The 27085-nt window shown below is 35.5% G+C and overlaps 1 protein-coding gene across 5 annotated transcripts in view; it reads left to right on the top strand.

Moving 5' to 3' along the window:
- Positions 1-5550: 5550 nt before the first annotated feature.
- LOC141554564 (uncharacterized) overlaps positions 5551-27085 on the top strand; it is a 59287-nt gene continuing 37752 nt past the window's right edge. The window contains exons 1-6 of one of the 5 annotated variants that reach the window (XM_074286569.1): positions 5636-5883; positions 6184-6258; positions 7262-7400; positions 7877-7972; positions 16771-16915; positions 17217-25743. In XM_074286569.1, the coding sequence (XP_074142670.1) occupies positions 6223-6258; positions 7262-7400; positions 7877-7972; positions 16771-16915; positions 17217-18999 (2199 nt within the window). In that variant the 5' untranslated portion in view covers positions 5636-5883; positions 6184-6222 and the 3' untranslated portion in view covers positions 19000-25743. The other 4 variants (XM_074286567.1, XM_074286568.1, XM_074286570.1 and 1 more) reach the window with 4 other exon arrangements.

The raw sequence follows: 27085 nt of genomic DNA, 5'->3' as shown, positions 1-27085 counted from the left end.
TGCTTTTCTTACTGGAGTAAGAGCAGCAGCAATATATATTTGACACATAGTAGGGCTGTTTTTCATTCCCTGTGGCAAAACTGTCCATTCATATATTTTATAAGGCTCAGCTAAGTTAACTCTGGGCACTGAAAAGGCAAATCTTTTCATATACTCCTTATCTAGAGGGATAGAATAGAAACAATCCTTAATGTCTATAACCCACAGAGGCCATTCTCTAGGCAACTGAGCAGGAGATGGAAGTCCAGGTTGAAGAGTTCCCATAGTTTCCAACTGTTCATTTACCTTTCTTAAATCAGTCAACATCTTCCATTTTCCAGATTTCTTTTTTATAACAAATACTGGAGAATTCCAAGGACTTAGAGAAGGTTGTAAGTGTCCTTGGTCAAATTGCTCCAGTACTATGTCTAGTAAGGCCTGAATTTTATTGCTACCAAGGGCCATTGTTCTATCCACACTGGTGTATCAGTTTTCCATTGGATAGGAACAGGTGAAAGTGTTGGCAGGCCTTCAACACCAGCCCTGCCTAAAAAACGGAAGTACTCCTAATTGTTGTAAAATGTCACTTCCCCACAGATTGATGGGGATTTTTTCAACTATAAAAGGAGTAAAAACTTCTGTTTCACCTTCAAATATCCTTCTTAAAGGGGTAGCACTAACTTCAGCTGCTATTGATTCTTCTACCCCAGACATGTAGGTGTCTGCCTTAGTCTTTGGCCAGTGACTGGGCCAGTTGGCACCTCTAATGACTGTGCTATCTGCACCTGTGTCCACCAGTCCTTCTAATGGTATGCCATTTATATAGATGGTGAGCATAGGTCGGTCAGCTGTCACAGCTGCTGTCCAGTATATTCCTGGGTTTTGCTGCTTGGAGTCAGAATGTGGGTGACTATCACCAGGTTGCTTATTAGGGATCTGTATCAATAAACCTGATGCTACTACCTCCCCTGGTTGATAAATCACACATTGTCTACCTGTGTTAGTGACTGGGATATTATCTACACATTCCCTAGTTTCCCACATCAGTGTATGAATGAACACTGTTTTGTAAGTACTCTCAGGAGTTGAAATGGTCAAGCCTACTGTGCCTGGAGGCAAGGGATCCATAGGTTGGAGAGGAACAGATTTCACCTCTCCAGGGGGTATCTCAGTTTTCCCAGCTACATACAACTCTATCCTCCCTAATTGTAATCCCTTTCTCCATCAAGTTGCTTCCTGGCTGATTGGCCATTTCTGGGTATTGGACTTCTTAGTATTCTCTGGGTGTGGCATAGACTGCCATCATGCCCCAAGTGTTTCTTGTCTGGGGCCCTGGAGCTGGGCCCCCTCATCCCGTTTCCCTGAATCAGTCTACACTCTGATACCCAATGGAACCCTCTGTTGCATTTTGGACATGGGGTAGTAGGTCTTGTTCTCCCATCCTGTTTTCTCAATCTGTCTCTATGCCAACATTGAGCTTTCAGATGGCCTACCTTACCACATTGAAAGCATTGACGAGTCTCTCTGGAAGTCCTTTGCCAAAAGGGACCCTGTCTTCCCATGTTGGGATCTTGGGAAGTCTGCACCATAGCCTGGCTATAAAAGGTATTTGTGCTCACTGTGGCACAGCGTCTTATGATCTCCTCTAAAGGAGCATCCCTATGTAGTCCTAGTTTAATCCTTCTGCAAACCTCATTTCTTTAGCAAGTTGCCTTACCAAAGTGTCTGTTACTGTATTTTCACCATTAGTCCATATGATAGCTGTCTGAAAATATCCCACAAAATCAGCAAAGGGTTCATTTGATCCTTGTACAATTTTTGTGAAGGTTTCACCCTTGTTGTTTTTATTGAGAAGCCCATGCTTTGATAGCAGCAGCAGCAATTTGCTCATATGCTGCTATGGAGTAATTAATTGGTACTGAAGCTTCTGCATAAGAATCTACACCTGTTAGTTGGTCACAGGTGAATGAAGTATTAATTCCACTTTAACTATTTTGTTGGGCTTGCATCCTACAGAGTTCACTATATTCAGAAAGCCACAAGAAGTTTTGTCCAGGTTCTAAGCACACCCTTGCTATAGATTTCCAGTCACTAGGGGTTAAGACTTCATAAGCCAAATTCTGTAATAACATTTTAACATAATCTGATGTAGCCCCATAAAGACTGCAAGCATTTTTCAGGTCTTTGAGGATGTCTATATCAAAAGGAATGTATCTTCTACTTTCTTGACCTGAAGAGTTAAATTGTTGAATCACAGGAAAAATTTGAATTCTCAGATCACCTATATCCCTCCCTTCTTCTATGGCTTTGATTAGTGCCTTTTGCAATCTAGTTATAGGAGTTGGTGATTGCTGGAGGGGGTGGGGGGAGGTGCTGGTGATATCACAGCCCCTCCCATTACTCCTCCTCCCTCCATTCCTGAAGGTGGAGTTGATGGGGGCATATCTATAATGTGCTCCCTAGGTGGGGTTGAAGCTTCTTCCAGAGAGCCAGAATCACCATGCCCTTGAACCTCATTTAAGTCCCCCTGCCCTCAGGCAAGGTTTTTAGACTGTTTATTGCCTTCCTTCTTTCCCTCACACTTCCACATCTGGCCAATTCTAAAACTTTTCCTTTTTCTACAACTTGCAAGATTGTTTAAGGCCAATTAAATTATGTTGTATATATAAAATACCTGTGCGGAAATTGAACGAGGACCTCTATTATTGTAGAATTCTTTAAGGTGTTCTCCAACAAGTTTCCAATTATCTACACTTATTTCTTCTTCCTCTAAGAACCAAGAGTCTAGCAATCTGTTCCCGGTTATAATTAAACTTAGAAAAAATGAGAAAGAAAACAAAATGCAAGCAAACGACAACAAAAAGAGTGGAAATGCTATGTTGTGATCCATGCTCAGTTTCCATGGTTCTCTCTCTCTGGGTGTAGATAGCTCTCATCATCACAAAATCATTGGAATTGGCCTCAATCAGCTTATTGTTGAAAAGAGCCACACCCATTAGAATTGATCTTTGTATAATCTTGTTGCCATGTACAATGATCTCTTGATTCTGCTTACTTCACATAGCATCAGTTCATGTAAGCCTCTCCAGGCCTCTCTGAAATCATCCTGCTAATCATTTCTTGTAGGATAATAATATTCCATAACATTCATATAACTTATCCAGCCATTTTCCAACTGATGCTATCCCATTTCCAGTTTCTTACCATTATAAAAAGAGCTGCCACATTTTTGCACATGCCCCACATTTCTTCTAATTTTAGCTGCCATTGGTTTTGTTTGTACAAAAACTTTAAAATTTTATGTAATCAGAATTGTACATTTTACCACCATCTCTATCCCTTGTTTAGTTATGAAATCTTCCATTATTTATATATCTGACAATTTCTTCCATGTTCCATTAATTTGCTTATGATGTCACACATGTAAATTGTGCACTCATTTGGAGGTTATCCTAATATACAGCATGAGACGTTAATCTATATCTAGTTTTTATCAGACTATATTCCAATTTTTCTAATAGGTTTTGTTGAATAGCGATTTCTTACTGCTATAGCTGGGATCTTTGGGTTAATCAAACACTAAGTCACTAAGTTCATTTGCCTCAATATACTGTGTATCAAATCTCTTCTACTAATCAACTTCTTTCCCAACATAATTTGTAGCATTGTAGCATAGTTTGAGATCTGATACTACTAGGTCTTAATCTTTCCCATATTTTCCCCATTAATTTTTAAAACATTTTTGACCTGAATTACGTTGTTTTTCCTTTACCTTTACAAAGTTTTATTAGTTTGACTGGTATATAGGTCAATAAGTAAATTTAAGTGGCATTGTCTTTTTTTCATATGAACTTGGCTTACCCATAAGCAATTAATACCTTCTAATGTCTTTATTTTCATAAAAAGTATTTTTAGGGGGCAACTAGAAATAAGAGAATTCTGGTTTTCTGTGCTTGTCCAAGATTGAATGAAAGAAGGAAAAATCATTTCCAAGGAGTAAAGAGAAAAATTTCCAAGAACTTGTAGGCATCCACTTAATACAACTCTCCTCCCTTTCTTGTAAGGAAGTAGATAATGCAATTTATAAAGGAATTAGAGGTTATCTGTCATGAATATGTCAATTATTGGTGAACCCCGAAGACTCTCACACTCAGCCTGCTGACGTTGGTCTCACAATCTCTACCAAATTCTTTGTAGCTGCTATTTAGTGCTGGACAATCCTCTATTGAACTTTTCCAGATGCTGCCTCAGAAGGAAATGATTCACAGCTTTACTATATTCACCTTCTTGTTTCAGTTACTCTGTGTAAGAACTGGACTCCAACTTCTCAGCCTCTACAAAAATCTGAATGTCTTGCCTCTGGAGCCCATCATTCCCTGAAGAGGATCCCAACTCAGTCTCTACTTGATTTTCCTAATCATACCAGATACTCTCTCATACAATAAACTGCAGTAGCTCCCTATTACATTTCAAAAGCAAATATAAAAAAACACTGTTTGGCTCTTAATGCTCATCATAACCTGGTCTCTCCTACAATGTTTAATACCTTTAATACCTTACAACTCTGTCACATTCTCTATAATCTAGTGGTGCTGGCCTTCTTCCTTTTCTTCCACAAGCAAATTCATCTCCCAACTCGTGGCATTTTTACTGGCTTTCTCCCAAGTTTGGAAAGTCCACCTCCTGGTTTCCCTAAATGCCCTCAAGTTCTAGGTAAAATCCTATTTTCTATAGAAAAGCTTTCTTGATCTCTCTTAATTTTCATGCTTTCCCTCTAAGATTATCCTTACTTTGTCCCATCTAGATCTTGGTAGTTTTTTGCAGATTGTCTCACTTGTTAATCTCAGCTCCTTGAGGACTTTTGCCTTCTTTTTATTCACAGGACTCAGCACCCTGCCTACCACATACTAGCTGCTTTGATACTCAGACATAGAGACCCTATCTGAACATCCCAGCTGGAAATTCCATGCCCACTTTTGTGCAAAAATAAGCAATCAAAAAGAATTTATTAAGCACCTACTCTTGTGTTAGACACATGCTGAGCGTTATGGAGTTTAGTTTTCGTTTTGTCTTTGTGTCCTGAGCTATTAGCACAAGGCTTCACGCTTATCATTTAAAAAAAAAAATCAAAACAAAATTATTTTTCTCTCCTTCCCAGCTCTTAATTCTCCTACAAAAGAAAATAAAAACAAAACCTTAAATCCGAGATTTTTTTTTTTTAACTTTCCTGGACTTTTTAACAGTCTTGGGGTCCAGTGAGCCCTTGTTAGAATAGCATGAAAATGAATAAAATACATAAGATTACAAAGAAAAACAATTATGTTGAAATATAGTTGTCAATTTTTTAAAAATCACATTCACGAACTCCAGCTTAGATAATGCCTATCTTAAACATTTCATCAGGTTTGGCAATGACCCACGGACCTCTGGGCCTCCTTCCAGCTGCCTCTCTTTTTAGACATGCGCACAAACCTTGGCTGGTCTGTGACTACGTTTCCGAATTTCCCGGCCAAGATTCCGCTTCAGACAGCTTAAGATTCGCTGTCTGATTGCCAAGGAAACGTTGATTGATGCTAAATAGGAGGGAGAAGCGCCCAACTTCTCAGTGAGGGCGGAGTAGGAGAAGGGAGGGAAGAACTAGGACTATCCTCTGACATCATTTCCCCTTCCTATTCGCTTGCGCTCTGATGGCGTGGACAGTTGGACTTCCTTTTTGTTTCTTCTTTTCTTCCTGTAGCGGCACCGGGAGTTTGGGCTCCTCCGGCCTTCGGCCCTCCCTCCATCCCGACGTCTCCCGCGGCTCCTCCCTGCTCCTGCCGCCGCGGAGAGCTCAGCTGCCCCGGGGATCGGGGGTCGGTGCTGAGCGGAGCCGGCTGCCGGACCGAGCCTCGGGCGGTTCTCTTGGCAGGTGCCTGGTCGGGCCCTTTCCTGGGCTAGCCGTCCCCCGCCGGCCCCTGAGTTTCTGGCAGCTCCCCAACTGCAGGGAACGGGAGCTTCTGCTGCTGCTGAGCGCCCTCCTGCCACGTCTGGGTCAGGCCCCCCCTCGGCCCGGGTCGGGAATGGGCTGGAAGTGCCAGTGCTGCTCCTGCGCCTGCTCCTGGAAGCTGGGCCGGGGTGTGGGGGAGCGCGGGAGGGCTAGTTGTGGTCCTAGTCCGGCCGGGGCAGGGAACCCTAACTCTTGTCTTTGGTCGCTTTCTTTCCCAGTTCTGCTTTGTGAGCCCTCTGTCTTCTCCCGGGAGCGGCATGGCTCCGGTATTCGTGACCGCTCCGGGCTACAGAGTGAGTCCGGTTTGTTTTTTCTGGGCAATCTACCTGATTTCTCAAGAGGAAGTTTAAAATTCCAAATAAAGTCATTTCAAAATTTTAAGTACTATGTACATTCGGAGAAGGAATATAATATAAGATCTAGTTATGCATCTGATTTTTTCCAAGGAGTTAGTACCAAATACAAAAAGAAAGGTAGAGAAAAAGTTAAGATCAGACTTATCAGAGAGCAAAAATAATCAAGATCGTTATAATACAGATAATAGCATTTGGATTAAATTTATCTTTAAAATTTAACATTGTGAGAATGTGTTTATGGGATTCTGTGATGTTAAACTACAAGCTGCTGTTTTTAGAATTAAATTGGAGTCACAATGAAGTGGATGGAGTGTTGCATAAATCCTGATTATTAATACTCTTAATACTCTGGCCATTTTCAAGTTACTTGACTTCACTGGACTTTAGTTTTCCCATTTGTAAACTAGGGGAAGTAATACACATAGTGCAAACCAATTCCAAGTGAGACGTTAGTGTATATTAGCTATGCAAATATATGCTATGAAAATTATTAAAAAGCCATCTACAGGATAGCTTTATTTAATAGTTTTGAATTGGTGCAAGACAGAAGGAATGATACTAAAGAATGTTATTTGTGAATGTTTTTTAATAATTGTTGCCTCAGTAATACTTGAAGTCTGATGATATAAGTTACTGTGAAACTTTGTAGGAAGTGTGTGATTCACATATGCTTCCATAAGGAGATGGTGGTATATTTGTACTCTGTGACTTAGCTTTTTTTAGAAGTGGTTTTTCTACTATTTCATCTGAAAATGACAAATTCTTGCATTTATTTCACAGGGTTTAAAAAAGAAAGTATTTCAAAAGCCAAAGTCATGCAATCTGCAATATAAATTTCTATAGTTGTTTATAATGACAAATATATATATATGGTTATTTCTCATTATACATTTGACTTAGAACTACTCCCTAAGTTTCTTTTCCAATTTGCCATTCTCAGAAGATCCAAAGAGAATCAGTGACATTCAAGGATGTGACTGTGCATTTTACCCAGGAAGAGTGGGGAAACCTGGACACTTCTCAGAAAGAGTTATACAAGGATGTGATGTTGGAGAATTATAAAAACCTTGTCTTCCTAGGTAAGAAGTGCTATTCCCTGTGACTTAAATTGTTTCCATCGTGATTTCTTTCTTAGTACACATAACTAATTCAGAATTTTGTTTGTAGTAAACATCTAAGAATTAGTTATTATTCAGAAACTAGTTAGCTGATTCTATTATGGTCTTTGATGGAGTAGAAGTTGCAATTTATTGTGTACAGCTAGGAACTGGCTACTTTGTTGCTTCTGAAGCTGCGCTTTGCTATTTTCTGTCCCTTCAGACAAAGTTTCTTCCCTAGAGTTCCAGCACAGGTGCCTGAAGACAAGAAAGTTTCATTCTCTTAGTGGGGATGGGTCAAATCTAATTTTCTTTGTGATGACAAGTTTGTGTGTCTCAGGAATACAATGAAGTAGATCTTTCAGAGATCCTCTGTACCATTCTTAGCATGCCTTTTTAATCAGTTAATGAGTGAATGTTGATAGAGTTTTTCTTTCTCTGACATTTCTACTGAGCAGGACTTACAGTTTGGAAACCAGATGTGATCTCCCATTTGGAAGAAGGAGAAACACCTTGGATACAAGACCCAGAAATACTTTGGAGTAATTGTCCAGGTGAGTCATTGAAAACCAGAAATGTGAGACTTCATGTAAACCATATTTTCACTGGTCTTTTGGGGGATGTGCCAGTGACTTTGAAATCTCACTCTTTAGCAGAGCTAAGGTCTGGCATGACCTGTTAGCAAATCACTTTGTTGAATCTCTAAACCACAAGGTTATTAAAATTTTAAAAAGAATAATAATCACTGGAAACAAGGCAAAAGAATGAACCTTGTGGTTTAGAGAATTCAAAATAAAAACGAAGAAAAAACTGAAGGACATTCTTTCTCCAAACTGGAGACACTTGAATAGAGAAATGTCAACAAAGTGATTTTTAATAATTTATTTATTTTATTTGAAAAACAGAATTTAAGAGAAAAAAATAAAAACCAGGAAAGGAATACAAAACAAAAGAGAGCATTATCATGTGCACAGCAGAACAGCAGAACATCAAGAAGGATTCTAAATATATAACAAAAAATTACCAGATCAAGAAAGTATGTGTGTGTGTATATGAAGAAATTATATTCATGAATATCCATTTTTTCTTTACTTCCTTGTAAATTGTTCTTTTGTTCTCTGTGTGCAACTTATTTGCTTTATTCTTTTCTCCCCTTTTAATCTCCTCTCAAAACACTGGAGCAAGTTATATATATATATATATATATATATATATATATATATATATATATATATATATATATATATATACACACACACACACACATGCATACACATAAAACACGCACATATCTTTCACTGCTGATTCTTTGCTTTAATTCTGCTCCTTAACTTACTTTGGTATTATTTAACCTCCCTTCACTCATGGATCCCTCCCTTGTCTTCTTCCTTCACCCTTTGCTTCCCCAAAGACTCATACCCTACTCCTTTTTTTTCTTAATAGAATTTGGAGGGTGCCATACCCTTCATGGTATATATGTAGTGTTGCCTATTTAACTTATTCTCATTGTGAGTACATTTTCAGAATTACAAGCCCCTTTGCCCCTTCCAATTTCTCTGTTCTTCCTCTGCACCTCATTTGTATGACATAATTACTATGAACTCTGCCAATCTTTCTTTCTTTTGAGCTACCCTGTTGATATGAATCTTAAGAGTTTAGATTTCCCATGTTAAAAAAAAATGTAAACAATTTGTCCATGTTGAATTCCTTGAAATTGATCTTTGATATTGGCTCTTATATATTAAATTTTCTGTTAAGTTTGAGTTTGGTTGATAGAAAGTACTGAAAATCTGCAAATTCATCAAATATCCATTTTTTGGCATTCAATATTATAATTTTGCTGAATATGACATTTTTTACTTTAGGCTTAGTTCTTTTGATTGTCAGTAGATATGATTCCAGGAAATGAGATCTTTTATTGTAGCTGCTGCTAAGTCCTGTACAAGTCTAATTGTAGTGCCATTGTATTCAAAATTTTTTTTCTTGTTTCTTACAAAATGTTTTCTTTGATCTGGGAGTTTTAAAATTTGGCAATATTCCTTTATGTTTTCTACAAAGGGTCTCATTGAGGTGGTGATTGGTGGAATTTTTCTATTTCTTTCTTTTCATGTTCTATCACTCCACAACAGTTTTCTTGAATTATTGTTGTCAAGGTTTTTGTTTTTGTTTTTTTTTCTGGTCACAACTTTCAGGCAGTCCAATTATTCTTATATTTTATCTTCTTGATCTGTTCTCCAAATCATTTTTTTTCTTCTTATGTCTCATATTCTCTTTTCTCATTTTTTAATCTATTTTGTTCTCTCATAGTTTCACTGGCTTTTCCTTCCCTGATTCTGAGGCAATTGGGGTTAAGTGACTTGCCCAGAGTCACATAGTTAGGAAGACCAGATTTGAACTCAAGTGCTCCTGACTTCAGGGCTGGTGCTCTATCCATTGCACCACCTAGCTGTCCCCTCCCCTCATTCTAATTTTTAAAGAATTATTTTCATCTTTGAGACTCTTATCTCCTTTTCTAGTTGATTAACTTTTTACATAATCTTGTTTTTCTTGGATGATTTTTATCTATTTATTTAAGTTTTCCTCAATATCTCTCATTGGTTTTTAAATTCTTTGGGTTAGAAGCTTTTTTTATTTCAGTGATCTCCTCTGACAGTGAACCCTAGTCTTCCTGTTCCCATAGTAAGTTTGTATGGTAGGATTCTTTCTTTGCTAATTAATTTTTTTTTTTTTTAAATAGGAGATGTTAGTATAAGCATCTCTAATCCTTGGTGGGGGAGGGTGCCTCAAGCTTTCCATCATCTTTCCCCTCTGACCTGGAACCCCAAACCAAGAATTCCCCTCTCCAGCATGTCCCTGCAGCCAGCAATGTCTCTGCCACACTGTTTTTGCATTCACTAGGTGCTGGCTCCTTCTTGCCTTGGGCCTCTCAGCAGTACAACTAGGCTTGGCATTCTCAATCAGGTGAGGCTACCTCAGTTTTCCTGGACTCAGACCAGGATTCTACCAACTGTCCATTAGGTAAAAGTCCCTTTGGTTCCTGCAGAGGCTCCAGCCACAACTAGCTTCTCCCAGGGGCCCCCACTTCGTATTTCTTTGGAGTTAGCCTGGAAGTGTTTTCACTTAGCAGAGGCTAATCCCTGGCCTAGGGGCTTTCTCTTGATCTTCTGGAGTTGTAACTGGAATGTTCCTGTTCTGCTCAAATCTTAATGATTTTTCTTCAGTCTATGTGCTGGGGTGCAAATTTCTTATATCAGGGAAAACACCTTGTTTTCTTCTATATTCACTTCTCATATTTTTTCATGTTCCCTGAAATATTCGATTTTTTTTATATAATTGTGACTTGAATGTATATTTTCATTGTACATTCTCTACAAAATGTTTTCTGATTTTGTGTTCTTAAGAAATGACAATGATGATGGTTTAATAATCCAGTTTTAATTATCTAGTCTTTTCATCCATTCCTCAAATATAGGTCATTTCAGGCTGGATTTTTATTATTAGAGATATAGAACCTTTGAATATTTGTTTAGACAAATTAATCCAGTCCTTAGATTTTAGATGCTAGTTTTTAGTACTTTTAGTTTTTAGTAGGTTCATTTTTCCCTATTCTCTTTGATTCCTTTGTAGGCATCTAAAACTCAACATGTCTTAAATCATTATATTTCCCCCAGAATTCTCCTTTCTTATAGACTTCCTTCCTTAATGGAATGGAGTATACCTCAATCCTTCTAGTTATTCATTCTCCCATTGTCAATGTCATTCTCCAGTCTTCTTCCATATTTACTACACGTAACCAATCTGTTACTAAATCTTGACATTTCTATTCCCACAGCATTTCTCATGTACTTCCAATAGATCAACCAGGGTTGGAAGCTTCTTGCCATCCATCTTCTATTCAGATGTCAAAATATTCTTCCTAAAGTAACATGCCTACCATGTTACCTTCCTACTGAGTAGGAACAAATGTTTTAAAAATTTTTTTTTACTATTAAAGCTCTTCATAAATTGGTTTCCATCTTAAATTGCTTTCCTTCCTTCCTCCTGTATACTCTGTGATCAGGTTCATTGGCCTTCTTGTTTCTTTTCTTTTTTTTTTTTTTTCTGAGGTAGTTGGAGTAAGTGACTTGCCCAGGGTCACACAGCTAGGATGTGTTAAATGTCTGAAGCCAGATTTGAACTCAGGTCCTCCTAACTTCAGGGATAGGCCTTCTTATTTCTTAAGCAGAACATTTGATCTCATTAATAAAGGTATTTTGACTATTAGCAATACCGGGAAAACCTGCTGTTTTATAATCTAATTTTAGGTCTGGCATTGCTAGGCCATTTTCCTTTGTATTACTCTGCTAGTTCCCTTGATATTCTTGAATCTTTTGTTCTTCTAGATGAATTTTGTTTTTATTTTTTCTAGCACTATAAAGCAATCTTTTGGCAATTTGATTGATATGGTACTGAATTACTAGATTAATTTAGGTAGAATTGTCTTTTTTTTAATATATATTAACTCAGCTTACCCATGAGCAATTTTTCTAGTTATTTACATCCGACTTTATTTGTGTGAAAAGTGTTTTGTAATTGTGTTGATTTTCATTTATTTTATTAGTACTTTGAAAGTTTCTTTTACATAGCTGTCATTAGTTCTCAGTTGGATTCTTTATTCCTATAGTTTCCTTTTAGGGACTTTTTGTTAGATATTTATTTTATTTTGTTTATATACTTTGGATCAGACTCTTACTAGTATGATAGAAACACCATTCTTTAAAACTCTCTACACTAGCTTGCCTTCTCTCTCCACTAGTAAAAGAGAAAAGTGTGACAATTTCTTTCACAGGAATCCACAGTCTTACTTGTTGGGAAAGAGAGAAATGCCACTCCTCTAAGTCATTAGTCCTAAACCTTGTCTTTATTTAGTTGTGCATTTAAGATTTTTACTGTATTTTACTCCTGAAAGCTTTGAGATGACTCTGCTTAGAGGCTATTCCCTAAGGTGTTAATTAGTTTACCTCAAATTATTCCTCAGTGATTAACAGATTCCTACCCATTATGCCCTCCCTATTCCTGTAATTCTGAAATTCCAGCTGTTTTTATTGAAAACCTTTCTCTCCCTTCTCCCTAATTTCCATACCTCTCAACCTAAATCTCCCTAACTTCCCCATTAAAGCTACCCCATCCCTTCAACTTTGTTCTCTGGAATGGCTGATCCATATGTAACAAACTTGTTTCCATAACAAGTCTTTTCCTTTCCTTCACCTTCCATCTTTAGGCTCTCATTGAATTCTCCTAATGATACATCCTCACTGACAATCCTTTTCCTCAATGGTTGCACTTCCATTCAAATACCTCAATTTTTTAGTCTAAGTCAGAGAATTAGAATTAGAATACATCTTGTTCCTAGTTGCCATTACCAGGTTCTACTTCTACTATTGTCACTCATTAACTTCTCCTTTGAGGTTCACTCAATCTATATTTACCTTCCAGTCAAGATTCTCATAATACTAGGTCCCTTCTTTCTTCATTGAGTTCAGTATTTGTTTCACAGTCTTTCTCTCCTCTCTCTTATAAGTGATTTCAACATACATATTGATAATCCTTCAAATACCCTAAGCTCATAGTTTTCTTAACTGACTCATTTCCGTGATCCAGTTTTCTATAGTCTCTCAGACACATTCAGAGCAGAGAAGGTCATACTTTTGACCTTGATATAACCTATAAGTGTTCCGTTTCCATGTTCATAAATTCTGAAATCCTTTTATATGATCATATTTAATCATTCCATATTTTCTATCTTGCAGCTACAAACCCTGTTGTTTGTATTTCACTATGACTTCTAATCCCATCCTTCAGTTCTTTGGCCATCATTTCTACACTGACTACACTCTACTCCTTTTCCCATATTGCTTGTGCGAAGCAGTTCATCTCTACGCTGTCTTCTTTACTTGAATCCCTTTCCTCCTTATCCTATGCACTGATATTATTCTGATTTTATTTCCAAGCTTAGGGTTATTATATCCTGAGAAAATCATGAAACCATGTTGACATTGCCTACTATGAATTAACTTTTATATACTCTTAAGTGGTCTCTTATTTTAGCAAATCCTTCTGAACTTTTCTAATTCACTCTTCTATTCGACACCTTATCTAACCCTTTCATCTTTTCCTCAAACCTCTTGTATTACCTCTCCCTCAACCTTTTCAACTGAGAACATTGCCTTGAATTTCACTTTTTAAAAAAATGAAAAAAGTATTTTATTTATTTGTTAAGTAATAGAAATGTGTGATTTAAGATAGTCTAGTTAATAAAGGATTTAGACACAATAAGAAACAATATTAGAAGACAAGCCAAATTTGTTACAGTAAAATTGGTTCGAATAAATGACCAACATTCCTTAATTAAATATAAAAAAATACATTGAGAATTACAAAATTAAATACAAGAATAAAGAAGCCTCATTTGATGAGTAGACTTATGTTTTAATGAAAAACATTAAAAACCAGTCCCCTAAAGTTCCTTCTCAGTCTCATTTCACATTACTCAGATGTCTTCCTTCAGTCTTTCTCCATAATCTGACCCAAGAAATGGCCATTCTCCTTGCCAGGGCAGACCCATGTATATGTACAAATAATTCCATTTCATCCCATTTTTTTCTAGAAGATTACTTCCTCTTTTATCCCCATTCTCTTACTTTTCTTTTCTTTGTTGCTGCTACTCCTCAACTGTCTACAAATTTTTCCATGTCATTTTGTCTTCTGACCTCATTACTAAATAGCAACCACCCTTTTGACTTACTAATGATCTTTGAATTGCCAAATGTTATATATGACCTTTTCACAATTCTCATTGAACCTTGTGATCATTCTTTTCTCCTTGATACTTTCTCAAATTTTTCACAACTATACTCTCCTAGCTTTACACCTACTGTCTGACCAATCTTTCTTAATCTCTCTTGACCATTAAGAGTGAATGACCCCAATACTCTGTCCTAGGAACTTTTCTCCCTCCCTAGATTGAATTATCTCTAAGCTAATGATTCTCAGATCTTGTTACCCATTATTATTCTTAGACATTTTGAATTTGACACCATAGCAATCTTAAGAAGTCAGTATGTCAGTAACTATCCTCATTTTTCCCCCCTAAGCCCTCCCCTCTTCTGTACTTTCCTATTACTGTGTAGGAAGCTTACAATCTAGATGTTGTTATCCTCATCTATTACTCATTCTTTAAGACTTTACAATATAAAAATCCTCATTCCTCTGACCCTTCAACCATCCTTTTCCAGACCATCATTACATCATACCTGAACTATTGAAATAGCTTTCTGATTGGTTTGCCTAACTTCTCAAGTGTTTCCTGACTCCAATCTATCCTCCACTCATCTTTTAAATTGATCTTCTTAAAACACAGGTATAACTATGTCTCTCCTTCTATTCAGTAAATTCCAGAGGACTTGAGCAGATATAGAATTAAATATAATATGAAATCAATACAATACAGAGTGAGTTACAAAGTTTGGATTTTTCATTTAAAATATTCTGTTTTCCACTCTTTATTGTTTTTATGTGTTTGCTTCCCATATATGTTTGATTTATTGTGTATTTTTTTTCTATTTCATCCTACTTTGTATTAGTTCCTGTTTTCTCATACTTTCATAAATCATAAAATTCACCATTTTTTAGAAAAATTAAGAAAGAAGACAACTCTAGTATTCTGTTGTAATATAACCATAACTATAGTCTCAGTATCTAAACCAGAGAAGGGTAAAGGAAAGAAAAAGTATGTGTGTGTGTGTGTGTGTGTGTGTGTGTGTGTGTGTGTGTGTGTGTGTGTTATATTTTTGAATATAAGAAGGAGGCAGTATCCTCCATACAGTGGAGGATTTTTCAAGTAAATCCAGGAGTTAATGCAAGTAATTTTTCTGATCTTCATTCTTGGTATAAATCCTACTTGATCGTAGTGTATTATTCTGGTGATAAGTTGAGTAATCTTTTTGCTAATATTTTATTTAAGACTTTTGCATCAATATTCATTAGGGAAATTGGTCTACAATTTTCTTTCTCTGTTTTGGCCCTTCTTGGTTTAGAAATCAGCACCATATATGTCATAAAAGGATTTTGGCAAGACTCCTTCCTCTCCTATTTTTCCAAATATTTTGTATAGTATAATATAGGATAATTGTTCCTTAGATGTTTGGTAGAATTTACTTGTAAATCCATCTGGTCCTGGAGATTTTTTTCTTAGGGAGTTCATTAATAGCTTGTTAATTTTTTTGTATTCTAAAATGGAACTGTTTAAGTTATTGATTGAACAATCAATAATTTTATAATTAAGTATTCATCTATCTCAGATTATTGGACAAAATAGCTTATAATTATTGCTTTAATTTCCACTTCATTGTTCTTTTTCATTTTTGATAAACTAATAATTTGATTTTCTTCTTTACTTCTAATCACATGAAGGCTTATCTATATTGTGGGTTTGTTTTGTTTCTTTTTTCATAAAACTAACTCTTAGTTTTGTTTATTAGTTCACTAGTTTTCTTTCAATTTTATTAATCCCTCCTTTTATTTTCAGAATTTCAGATTTGTTATTTAATTGGGATTTTAAAATTTGTTCTTTTTTTAGCTTTTTTTAGTTGCATATCCAGTTAATTGATCTTCTTTTTCTATATTATTCATGTAAGCATCTAGAGAGATAAAATTTTCCCTAAGAACTATTTTGGCTGTGTCCCATAAGTTTTGGTATGTTATCTTATTTATTGTCATTCAGACTGAAACTGAAAACTATTTGTGCTAACAATAAGGGGTGCTATCATTTGAGGAAAAACGTCTATATCTAATAACTGGTAATTCTGGATTTGATATTCACTATACATAGGAAAATAATATAAATATATAGTACCAAAAGCCTTTTCTTGAAAGAAAGATGATTCAAGGATATGAAAAAAATGTTTTTAGAATTGAAGACTATTAAGTACTCTATAAAAGATATAAAATCAAAAGTACTGATGTCCAGAAAATTGAGAAAAAATAGAAGTCACAGCCTAAAAGGAATTGAGCAAAGATAGACCATCCCAAAGCAAAATAAAATCCAATAACTGATTTGGTTCTATCACTTAAAGAACCCAGTGCTTTTAAGTTTTTCAGTACTACAGAAAGAAAAGGACTTCTTCCATACATACATGATATAATAATTCTGAAAGAAAGTACAGAATGAAAATTAAAGCTAAATAACCTTGATACAAAAATGTTATATGCTTATTTCAGCAAAAAACTTATAGCAATATATGAAAAAAATAAATAATGCTTATTTTTCTTTTCAAATTTAGCAGGAAGTGTTTGTATATATTTTTTCTTTCAGATTGGGAGACTGGACCTGAAACTAAGCAATTAACAGAGAAAAGACTCAGAAGGGATGCTTCCTATGTCTTTAAATTAGGAGAAACTTTGAAATATTATGTCAATTTGGAAAAGCAGGAGCAGAACCATGAGGAGAAACATTTTAGGCAAGTAAAAAAAAATCATCCAGAAGAAAAATTTAAGACTTTTCAGACTTTTAAATTCAATTTTCTTTTCTTAGATAATATCCATATAAGAAACTCCATAAATATAATATATTAAAGTATAATTTCAGACATTACTCAGTCATAAGCAGTATTTAATAGATTATTGTCAAAAGTTCAATTTTCTAATGATGAATATGAAAATTCACTTTATTATTCAGATTTTTCAATAGCTAGAAGTCACATGAACGTAATTCATGTAGGTAAGCTGCAACCACCATTCATCCATTATTTCTCATCACAGAATTCCTATTGGAGAGAATCTTCACAAAAGTCATGAATATACCAAGGCCTTTTGGAACACACACATGGTTGATCATCAAACAATTCACAGTAGAGAGAAACCTTATGAATGTAATTATTGTGGAAAGGCCTTCCGCTCAAGCTCATATCTTATTCAACATCAGAGAACTCATACTGGGGAGAAACCTTATGAGTGCAGTGATTGTGGAAAAACTTTTCGCTGGAGCTCACAGTTTACTCAACATCAGAGACTGCATAGTGGAGTGAAACTTTATAAATGTAATGATTGTGGGAAGGTATTCCCAAATAGGACATACCTTACTGAACATCAGAGAATTCATACTGGAGAGAAGCCTTTTGAGTGTAATGATTGTGGGAGAACCTTCCGTTGGAGTTCACAGTTTACTCAACATCAAAGATTGCATACTGGAGTGAAACTTTTTAAATGTAATGATTGTGGGAAGGTATTCCCCAATAAAACATATCTTAGTGAACATCAAAGAATTCACACTGGAGAGAAGCCTTATGAATGTAATGACTGTGGGAAGACCTTCCGATGGAGTTCACAGTTGACTCTTCATCAAAGAACTCATACTGGAGAGAAACCTTATAAATGTAACAATTGTGAAAGGGCCTTCCGTAGCAAATTACATCTTACTCGACATCAGCGACTTCATACGGGGGAGAAACCTTATGCATGTCATGAATGTGGTGAATCCTTCCGATGGAGCTCACAGTTAACTGTACATCGGAAAATTCATACTGGAGATGCTCCTTACAAATGTGATGATTGTGGGAAAGTCTTCTGCTGGAGCTCACAGTTTATTGAACACCAAAGAATCCATACTGGAGAAAAACCCTACAAATGTAATGATTGTGGAAAGGCCTTTGGCTGGCTCTCACAGTTTACTAGACATCTAAGAATACATACAGGAGAAAAAACATATAAATGTTTTGATTGTGGAAAAACTTTCCTTGACAGCACATATCTTACTGAACATCAAAGAATTCATACTGGAGAGAAGCCTTATGAATGTAATGATTGTGGAAAGGTCTTCCACTGGAGTTCATATCTTACTCAACATCAGAAGACTCATACTGGTGAGAAACCTTATAAGTGTAATGAATGTGGAAAAGAATTCTGTTGGAGGTCACAGTTTACTCAACATCAGAGACAGCATACTGGATTAAAGTTATATAAGTGCAATGATTGTGGGAAATCCTTCCTTAACAAGACATATCTTACTCAACATAGGAGAACTCATACGAGAGAGAAGCCTTATAAGTGTAATGAGTGTGGAAAGAACTTCCGCTGGAGCTCACAGTTTACTCAACATCAGAGACTCCATACAGGAGTGAAATTGTATCCCTGTAATGATTGTGGGAAGTCATTCCTTAGTAACACATACCTTACTCAACATAAGAGGACTCATACAAGAGAGAAGCCTTATAAGTGTAATGACTGTGGGAGGACCTTCAGATGGAGCTCACAGTTTACCCAGCATCAAAGACTACATACTGGAGTGAAACTTTTTAAATGTGATGATTGTGGGAAGGTATTTCCCAATAAGACATATCTAAGTGAACATCAAAGAATTCATACTGGAGAGAAGCCTTTTGAATGTAATAATTGTGGGAGGGCCTTCCGATGGAGTTCCCAATTAACTATACATCAGAGAACTCATACTGGAGAGAAGCCTTATAAATGTAACAATTGTGAGAAAGCTTTCCGTTGCAAATTAAATCTTAATCGACATCAGAGAATTCATGCAGGAAAACAATAAGTGTAAAAATTGTTCAGTAGCTTTTGGCTTTTCAGCATATATGACATCTGTGAATTCATACAGGAAAAAAAATACCTATAAATATTATACATGCAGAAAGACTCCTCAAAAAAAAAAAAAAAATATATATATATATATATATATATATTACTGAAAATTAGAGAATTCATACTGGAGAAAAGCTTTTTGGATGTAATACTTGTGGAAAACCTTCCATATTAACTCACATCTTACTAGACATAAGAGACTTCAAACTGGAAAGGAACTTTTTGAGTATGGAAGCATTTTTCACTGGAGCTCACAGTTTACACAGTATCAGAATACAAACTCTTATGATAGTTGTACTTGTGAGAATTTTTTCTTGAGTGATTACTGAACATCAGAGATTAAGTACTGTAGAGAAAAAGTATGAATATGGAAGGGTTTTTCACCAAAAAAGTGAGCTTTTAATCACCATCACTTCACTCATACTGGAGAAAAACCCTACAAATGACTATGGAAAGACATCTTATTCAACATCATAGTGCTTATATTAGAAAAACTTATGGATAGAAACTTTGTGAATATAAGTGAGAAGACTTTCAGCTAACTGAGCTGAGCATGGAAGGAAATCAGGAATTAAATGAGGAGATTTAAGCTTAGCAGGCAATTCAGAGTATGAAATTCAGAGTTCAAATATAGAACTGTTAAGTTGGATCCATGTCTTATCAGGATTCTTCTGAATTCCTTTCTCTCCATCTACTCCTCCCTTCCCTATTGCCATATAGATTAAGATAGTTCTTGCTCTGAAAGTCAAGGAAGCTATCCCCAAGACTTATTGGGTTAGGTAGGCTAAAGCAGAAGCTATCTAGCTCTCAATGCAACTTCTCTAAGCTATGTTAAGGTAATTTCCTAATCACCTAAGAACATAAAAAATCTGGACTTCCAATTCTTGGGGATTTAGCACATTTTTCTCTGCTAATCAGATTTGTTTCCATATGTAAATGAAAGGTGGCTTGTCTACCCAAGCTAAATGTTGCACACTTTTTAAGTATTTTTTTATGTTATGATTAATCAGTTCTTTTAATCACTGAATGAGTGAATGCCATTACAATATTTGATTTAAACTAGTGGACCAGCTTGAGACAGGCCTGGTCTACAACATTCACTATATCTGGATCAAAGTGCATGGAGAAGAGTAACATGTAAGTATACCAGAGAGGTAAGAAGAGCCCTGAATGTAAAGAACTTTTAATGACAGAGATGGTTTTATTTTAGAGGCATTAAGGAGCCAATAAAGTTATGTAGGAAAAGTAATATTGTCAGCAAGCAAATCACTGGATGTGTGGAGGATGGATTTGAGTATGAAGAGACTTTAAGCAAAGAACCAAATAGCAGGCTAAGTGAGAAGTCTGATGAGAACCCAAATATAAGTGTAGAAAATGGAAATATATGCATCTTTGTAGAGAGAAAATTGGTAAGATTTTGATAGCTGTTTAGAATTTTGGAATAAGAATAAGTAATTTGAGTATTACACAGGTTGGAAACCAAAATGATTAAAAGGAATGGTGTCCTGTACAGTACTAAGAACATTCTGATAAAGAATGGGTTCAAGAAGGTGAAAAGATAATGAATTCTTTCATCTACCTGAGACACTTGTGGGGAAATCTGGTGAAAATAACTGTTAGTATGGCTGATGTGTGATTTGGAACTGAAGCTCAGGGGAGAGCCTTCCATATAATGGAAGTTTTCTGCTTCTAGATGACAAATACATTTTTAGGATATGAAGTAGCTAAAGAAGACAAGATAGAGAAAAGACCCACAACAGAATCTTGTATTGTATCCTTATTGGTGGACAGGTTACAGATAAAAACTGAGCAAAGGAGAAGAAAGAATGGTCACTCAAATTAGAGGAAAACCAGGAGAAAACAGTGTTAAGAAACTCCAGAAAGAAAGATGTGGTAAACAATGTTAAATACTGCAAATGGGTCAAGAAAGATGGTACCACTTGTTAGGTTGTATTCAAAGTTCAAGTATGAGTTAGATTAGATAGCAGTTGAGTTCTCTTTGAATTCTAGAGTCTTAAAATTGAGTACTTTGAACCGGATTTTTTTTTTTTACCATATAAAAATTGTAAGTTATTTATCAACAGTAATCAGACTACAAAATGAAAACTTTTTTTCACATAAATAACATTTTAAAAAGTAAAACCACACAAATTCACAATATAAAATGGTTTTTCCTTTTGTCCTAGATCCCCTTTTAAGATTCCAAATCTTTTTTACTTTTAGTTTTTTGTCATAGTCCTTGACCCCATTGATTGTCCATTTGCAATGTCAGTCCAAACATACAAGATTCCAGAAGTCTTGGTGCAGTTTTAAGTCTAACTAGCCTTAGAACTTCACAAAAATTTCTGGACTCAGACACATACATGTCCCTTTCAGTGAATGTGTGTATACACACACACACACACACACACACACACACACACACATATATAGGTGTACATATACACACACAGGTACATATATATATATATATATATATATACACATTGATGGATGAGTCCTGTAGGTTGGCCAATTAATTTTTTATATCATCTTCCAGATAACAGATGTTCTTTATCCACTTTGGGTTTTTTGTGTGGAAAATTAGGCTAAACTGTAATTATTATAGTTCATTTAGGAAATTCTTCAGTATTCTGAGATTTGAGATTATCAATACAATGAATATCATTCACAAAAGCATCTAAAGAACCTCACCACCTATTGGGAGTGATATCATATAAATACTGATATATTTCAAAAGAAAGTTATATTCAATGTATGTACAATTAATTCTGCGTATACTTTGTATCACTTCGTAGAGGCCATTTCATATTGCTTTTTTCATTTTGTATTTTCTAATTAGTAGCATGATTGTTTTGCATTAATATTATCATACTTTATTCAACCATCCTATCAGTATGTTTATGTGTTTGAGGAAGAGAGAGTGTCTGTGTGTGTGTATGTTATTGGCATTTTTGCTCTTACATAAAGCTGCTCAGCATATTTTGGAATAGAGAGGCTCTTTTTTTCTTTTTTTATTTTTTATGGTATTGTTAGGATAAAATGTCTGGGCAGTATTTTCACTTTTTGAATATTGTCACATTCTTAAATGTTTACAACTTTACCATCTCATTATTTAATGAAGGTTCTACTTTCCTCATCTCTTTCCCACAATCCTCATTAGGACTTTCTGAAGGTATTGCGTTCATTATCTCAATTAAATTTATAATTTGATGAGTCCAGATATTGTCTATAACAGGAAAAAGTGCCTATCAATTGGGGAATGACTGAACATTAGAAGTAGAAGAACATAATGGATATTATAGTAATATAAGAAATGATAGAAAGTTTTTGGAAAAACTGAAGAGGCTTGTGTGAAATGATGTGAAAAACAATACTGCAAAGACAACTCTAAACAATGCATTGGCCAACAAGAATTAGGACTGATGAAGAAGAGTTCTATCAATTTCTTGATGGAAAAGTAATGGACTCAAGTTATAGAATACATTGGAGTTGATATAATTTTTTTGATACACTCCATATGGGAATTAATTTTATTCAACGTCATGCATATTAAAAAAAAAAAAAAAAAGGTAAAACTCCTGTTTGGTAGTATCACTTAATTTTAAAAGTAGGATAGGAATTTTTTATTGCTTTTCTTCAATTTTCTTTGAAAGCATAACAGATATGGAACTAGAGAGAAGGAAATAAAGCTAGATTCTTCCTTCTTCCTGCCTCCTGAACTCCTTTCAAAACAGCTTTAGAAAACAAATTAGACTCTTTAAGTCAAAATCCTTGAAAAAAGTTAGTCATTTTTCTACTTCATGTCTGCATATGGAGTCTCTAGACACTGAGGATTGATTGGCCACAAATATGCTATGTGCAAAAGCACAATGTAAGGAAAGATTGTGCCCAAGGTAAGACTTGGTCCTCAATCCATATGTGCAGACTTTAAGAACAGATGACACTTAATTTTGTTGCCTATCTATCTGGTTCTAAATCACAGGTCCAAAGTAAACTGAAGAAGGGACCTTTGGCCAAGGTTATGAGAATAGGTCTTGGACGGTGGAGTGAGATCACGTTTAAAAACAAAGCAGGAGTATGACCTAGGTTTCAGGAGCAGAATGAAGTCTCATTTCCAGCCTCTAGTCCCATCTGAATCCTGCAGAGGATAACCAACACAGGATCAAAAAGAAGCCTGCGCCTTTCTCACTCTGATCCAACAGATCTTACTAATTGGCCAATAGTGGCTGAGTCAAGCATTAGGGTATATTTAACTTATTCAGATCCAGGTAAGGAATTTGCAGAGTTCAGAGACAAGGGGCAACACTTTGCTCTAGATCAGACCACTTTGGAAGCCCTGAGAGTTTGCAGGTCTCCAGCCTCAGCTTCCGTGGATACTACTCAAGAAAGCAATTGGACTAGCCCAGACTTTCCCTCCAGGAGTACTGCAGAACCTAGACCTGACATCGAGTCAGAAATGAGAAAGTAGGCTAAAATAAGTAAATAAAAAGAATCCTACCATGAAAAAGTTATTTGATGACAGATTCCTAAAATAAACCTGGTTAAAACCTGGTAAAGAGTGATTCTAATATACCTACAAAGGAAATCTCAAAGAAAACAGCTTAGGGATAAATTCAAATAGAATTCCCTAGAAGAGATGAAGCAAGAGTTTTTGTGACTTACTCAGGGCAAGTGTCTGAGGCTGGATTTGAACTCTAGTCCTTCCAACTTCAGGGCCAGGTGCTCTATTCTTTGTAAAAGACTGAAGCTCTGAGTAGGTGCCCTGGAATCAGAGAGCCAAGCACTTAAGGCTAATTTACCCATTGGACAATACTCTATTAACATATGCTTGGAAAATGGCTCTTCCCACTATTCTGTGCTGGCTGGGATCTTTTGATGTATACAGATAATTGTAGGAGGGATTAGGGGGTGGAGTAAGACAAGCCAGAGTCACTTTTGAGGTAGACAAGGAGAAGGGAGGTAGTGGAGAGCTTGTATCCATTCCCTTCACTTTTACCCCTAAAGACCAAGGACTTTTGCTTATCCTGACTGGCTGATTCTAAGGCATTCATGGTGCTTTCTCGGTCTTCACAATCCTTGGAACCACTTAACTGCCCCAATACAAGGTTTTAAAATGTTTTTAGAAATGGAATGAGTCCTTAAGGAAAAAATTTGGAGAAAAAATTGAGAGTTATAGAAAAAAAATTGAAAAGGGAATTATAAGCTTGGCATAAGGTTATAAAACCTTGCTCAGGAAACATTCTCTGAAAATTAGAATAGACCAAAACAATTCCATGAGATAATCAAAAGCATTCAGAATTTAAAAGATTGAAAATATGAGGTATCAGCAAAAACAACTGACCTGAAAAAAATGAATTAAAGAGAGAAAAATTTAGTCATTGGAGTACTTGACCAGAAAGAGACCAAAATCTTAAAAGTTATTTATAGTTCTTAGAAACCTCAAAAGAAAAACTCCCAGGAACATCATAGCCAAAATCCAGAATCTACAGGTTTAAGAAAAAGTGCCAGCAGCCTGAAAATTCAGATACAATGAGGAAGCAGGACCACATCCAGTTTAACTACCTCCACCATGAAAGTGGAGGAAGCTTGGAATACAAATTATAGAAGATAAACAACATAGCCAAGAATAACTTGGAAGCAAAGTATATTCATCAGGGAAGAAAACAGACTATAATGAAAGAGGACTTTCAAGCATTACTTGTGAAAAGACCAGAACTTTATTAAAACTTTAAAGTTCAAATACAAGCATGAAGAGAGACATAAAAAGGCAAATGTGAATTTAATAGTCATAAAGGATTAAACAAAAATGAACTGTTTACATTGAAATATGGGGAAATTATTCATGTGTCCCTTCTGACACTCATCAGTAGAAGTCATAAAATGACTGTAGAGAGAATGCCTTTGAGAGTTCTTATATGTCTTATTAATCTTAAGAGCAATGGAAAGAAGAGAAGAATAATATACTGGGAAGAAAAAGGATGTGAAAAATAATTTCATAATCAGGATGCATAAATAACCATTTATATAGAAGAGGAATGGAGTGGGAGGAAGCTGTTTTTGAATCTCATCTGCATTGGTTAAAGGAGGGAAGAATACATAGAAAGTTAGATGTCAAATCCATTTCATTCAATAAGGAAAAAAATAGAGGGTAGATTGAGAGAGAGAGGTTCTAAGCAAAACAAAGTAAGGATGTACAAAAATATTTTTTTGAGAGTGCTCATAAATTGGGAAATGAACAAGTTATAAAGATATAATGAAGTTCTGTTCTATAAGAATTATGAAATGGATAGTTTCAGAGAAACCTGGGAAAACTTATAGGAACTCATGCAGTGAAGTAAACAGAACCAGGTAAACAATTTATATAGTAATGTGGCAACAAAGAGCAATTTTGAAAGAATTAGGAACTCTTTCATTATAATAACTAACCACTCCAGAGGACTAATAATGAAATATTTTGCTTACCTCTTGATAGAGGTGTATTAATTGCAGAATGAGACAGGTATTGTTGGACATGGGCAATGCAAAAATGTTTTCTTTGACTATAATTGTAATAAGGTTTTTCTTTTTCTTTCACTCTCAATTGGAAGGCAGGTGGGATTTGTGTGGGAGAAAATGGATGGTTGCTGATTGAAAAAAAAATTAAATGTAACAAGTATAAACTCAATAAACAAAATTTTTCATTTGTGCTTTTAAATGTAAGAAATGTGTAGTACCTTTGGTCATGTACAAGCTGCTGATGGGAGGTGTCACTCCTGATGTTCCTTTGATGTAAGGAGTCACCAAACCTTAAAGTTTGAAGAAAACAGATCAGCACTATAATCTTTGAAGTTGTTCAGAATGATAGTGGGATTAAGCAGTTATTTCAATATGTTTATTGTGCTCATCTTCCTTTGGTGTCATTATTTAGAAATATCAGTTTTGATGTTGTTTTAGGTTTGTTTTTAAAAATGAAATTGTTGATATTAAATTTTTTAAACCAGATGGCTGCCACAATTTAGGATGTATAGCTACAAATTTAGCACCTTAGTTTTAAACCCCTGCAGTGTATCCATGAAGTCAGGATCAATCACTGTTTGTTCAAAGTGGGTCACCTTTAAACATTCATCTACAGCTGTCTTTGATTTATTCTTTCATTATTCAGTGTCCTATAAACAGAAAAAGTAGACGTGAGTTAAGTTCCTTGTATCATCTCCCTGTTTGCCTTTTTAATGGTTGCTATCTATCTCCTGGCTTCCTTCAAATCTCAGCTGAAATCCTTTCTGCATGAGTCTTCCTAGTCCTCAATGTATTTCTTTCCTTGTGAGATTATTTCTATTTTATCCTGCATATATCTTATGTGTGTGTATAAGTATAAATATTATATGTTGTCTCCCCTATTAGATTGAGTTTTTTGAGATCAGGAATTAGTTTTTGGCCCTCTTTTATTCCCAGTACTTATCACAGTACCTGGCATGTATTAGGCTTTTTAATAAAGCCTTATTGACCTCATAAGCCATAATTTTAATTTTTTTCATTCCCATTATTTTGAAAGATAGAATTATGTAAGAGTGAAATTATTTTATACAGAAAGACTAGTTCTATTAAGGACATTGGTTCAGCATATCACTTTGCCTCCTTCGACTAGAATTGCTACTCAGTGAGGTTTCTACATAAACTAGCAGATGGTGTTTTTCACTTGAGCTACCATGCATGACCAGTCTCTTGGTATCAACTTAATATGGGAAATAAACTGAAGTGAGTTTCTCCTGTAGCCTTGGAGAGTTTAAATGTGTAGTTTAGAAATTAAGATGTAAGAAATATTATCATATAGGATTACTTAATAGTTGTTCTTATCCTATCAATGTCTACCTCCAGCTTCATTTAACCAAAAAATAAAATAAAATAAAATAAAAATCACATAATTTATTGATTAGATTATGGTTACTGGGTGAAAATTTTTAAAAAATGAAATTAAGCTGCTGAGCAAATCTCTGTTCCTACTATTAGGTTCACCAGAATTACCATTTAGGGAAGCATTTTGAAGTTATCCATTCATC

This window comes from Sminthopsis crassicaudata, chromosome 2 (assembly GCF_048593235.1).
Source record: "Sminthopsis crassicaudata isolate SCR6 chromosome 2, ASM4859323v1, whole genome shotgun sequence".
Classification (NCBI taxonomy): domain Eukaryota; kingdom Metazoa; phylum Chordata; class Mammalia; order Dasyuromorphia; family Dasyuridae; genus Sminthopsis; species Sminthopsis crassicaudata.
Note: the sequence above shows the minus strand (reverse complement) of the source record. Positions and strands in the feature narration are given on the sequence as shown.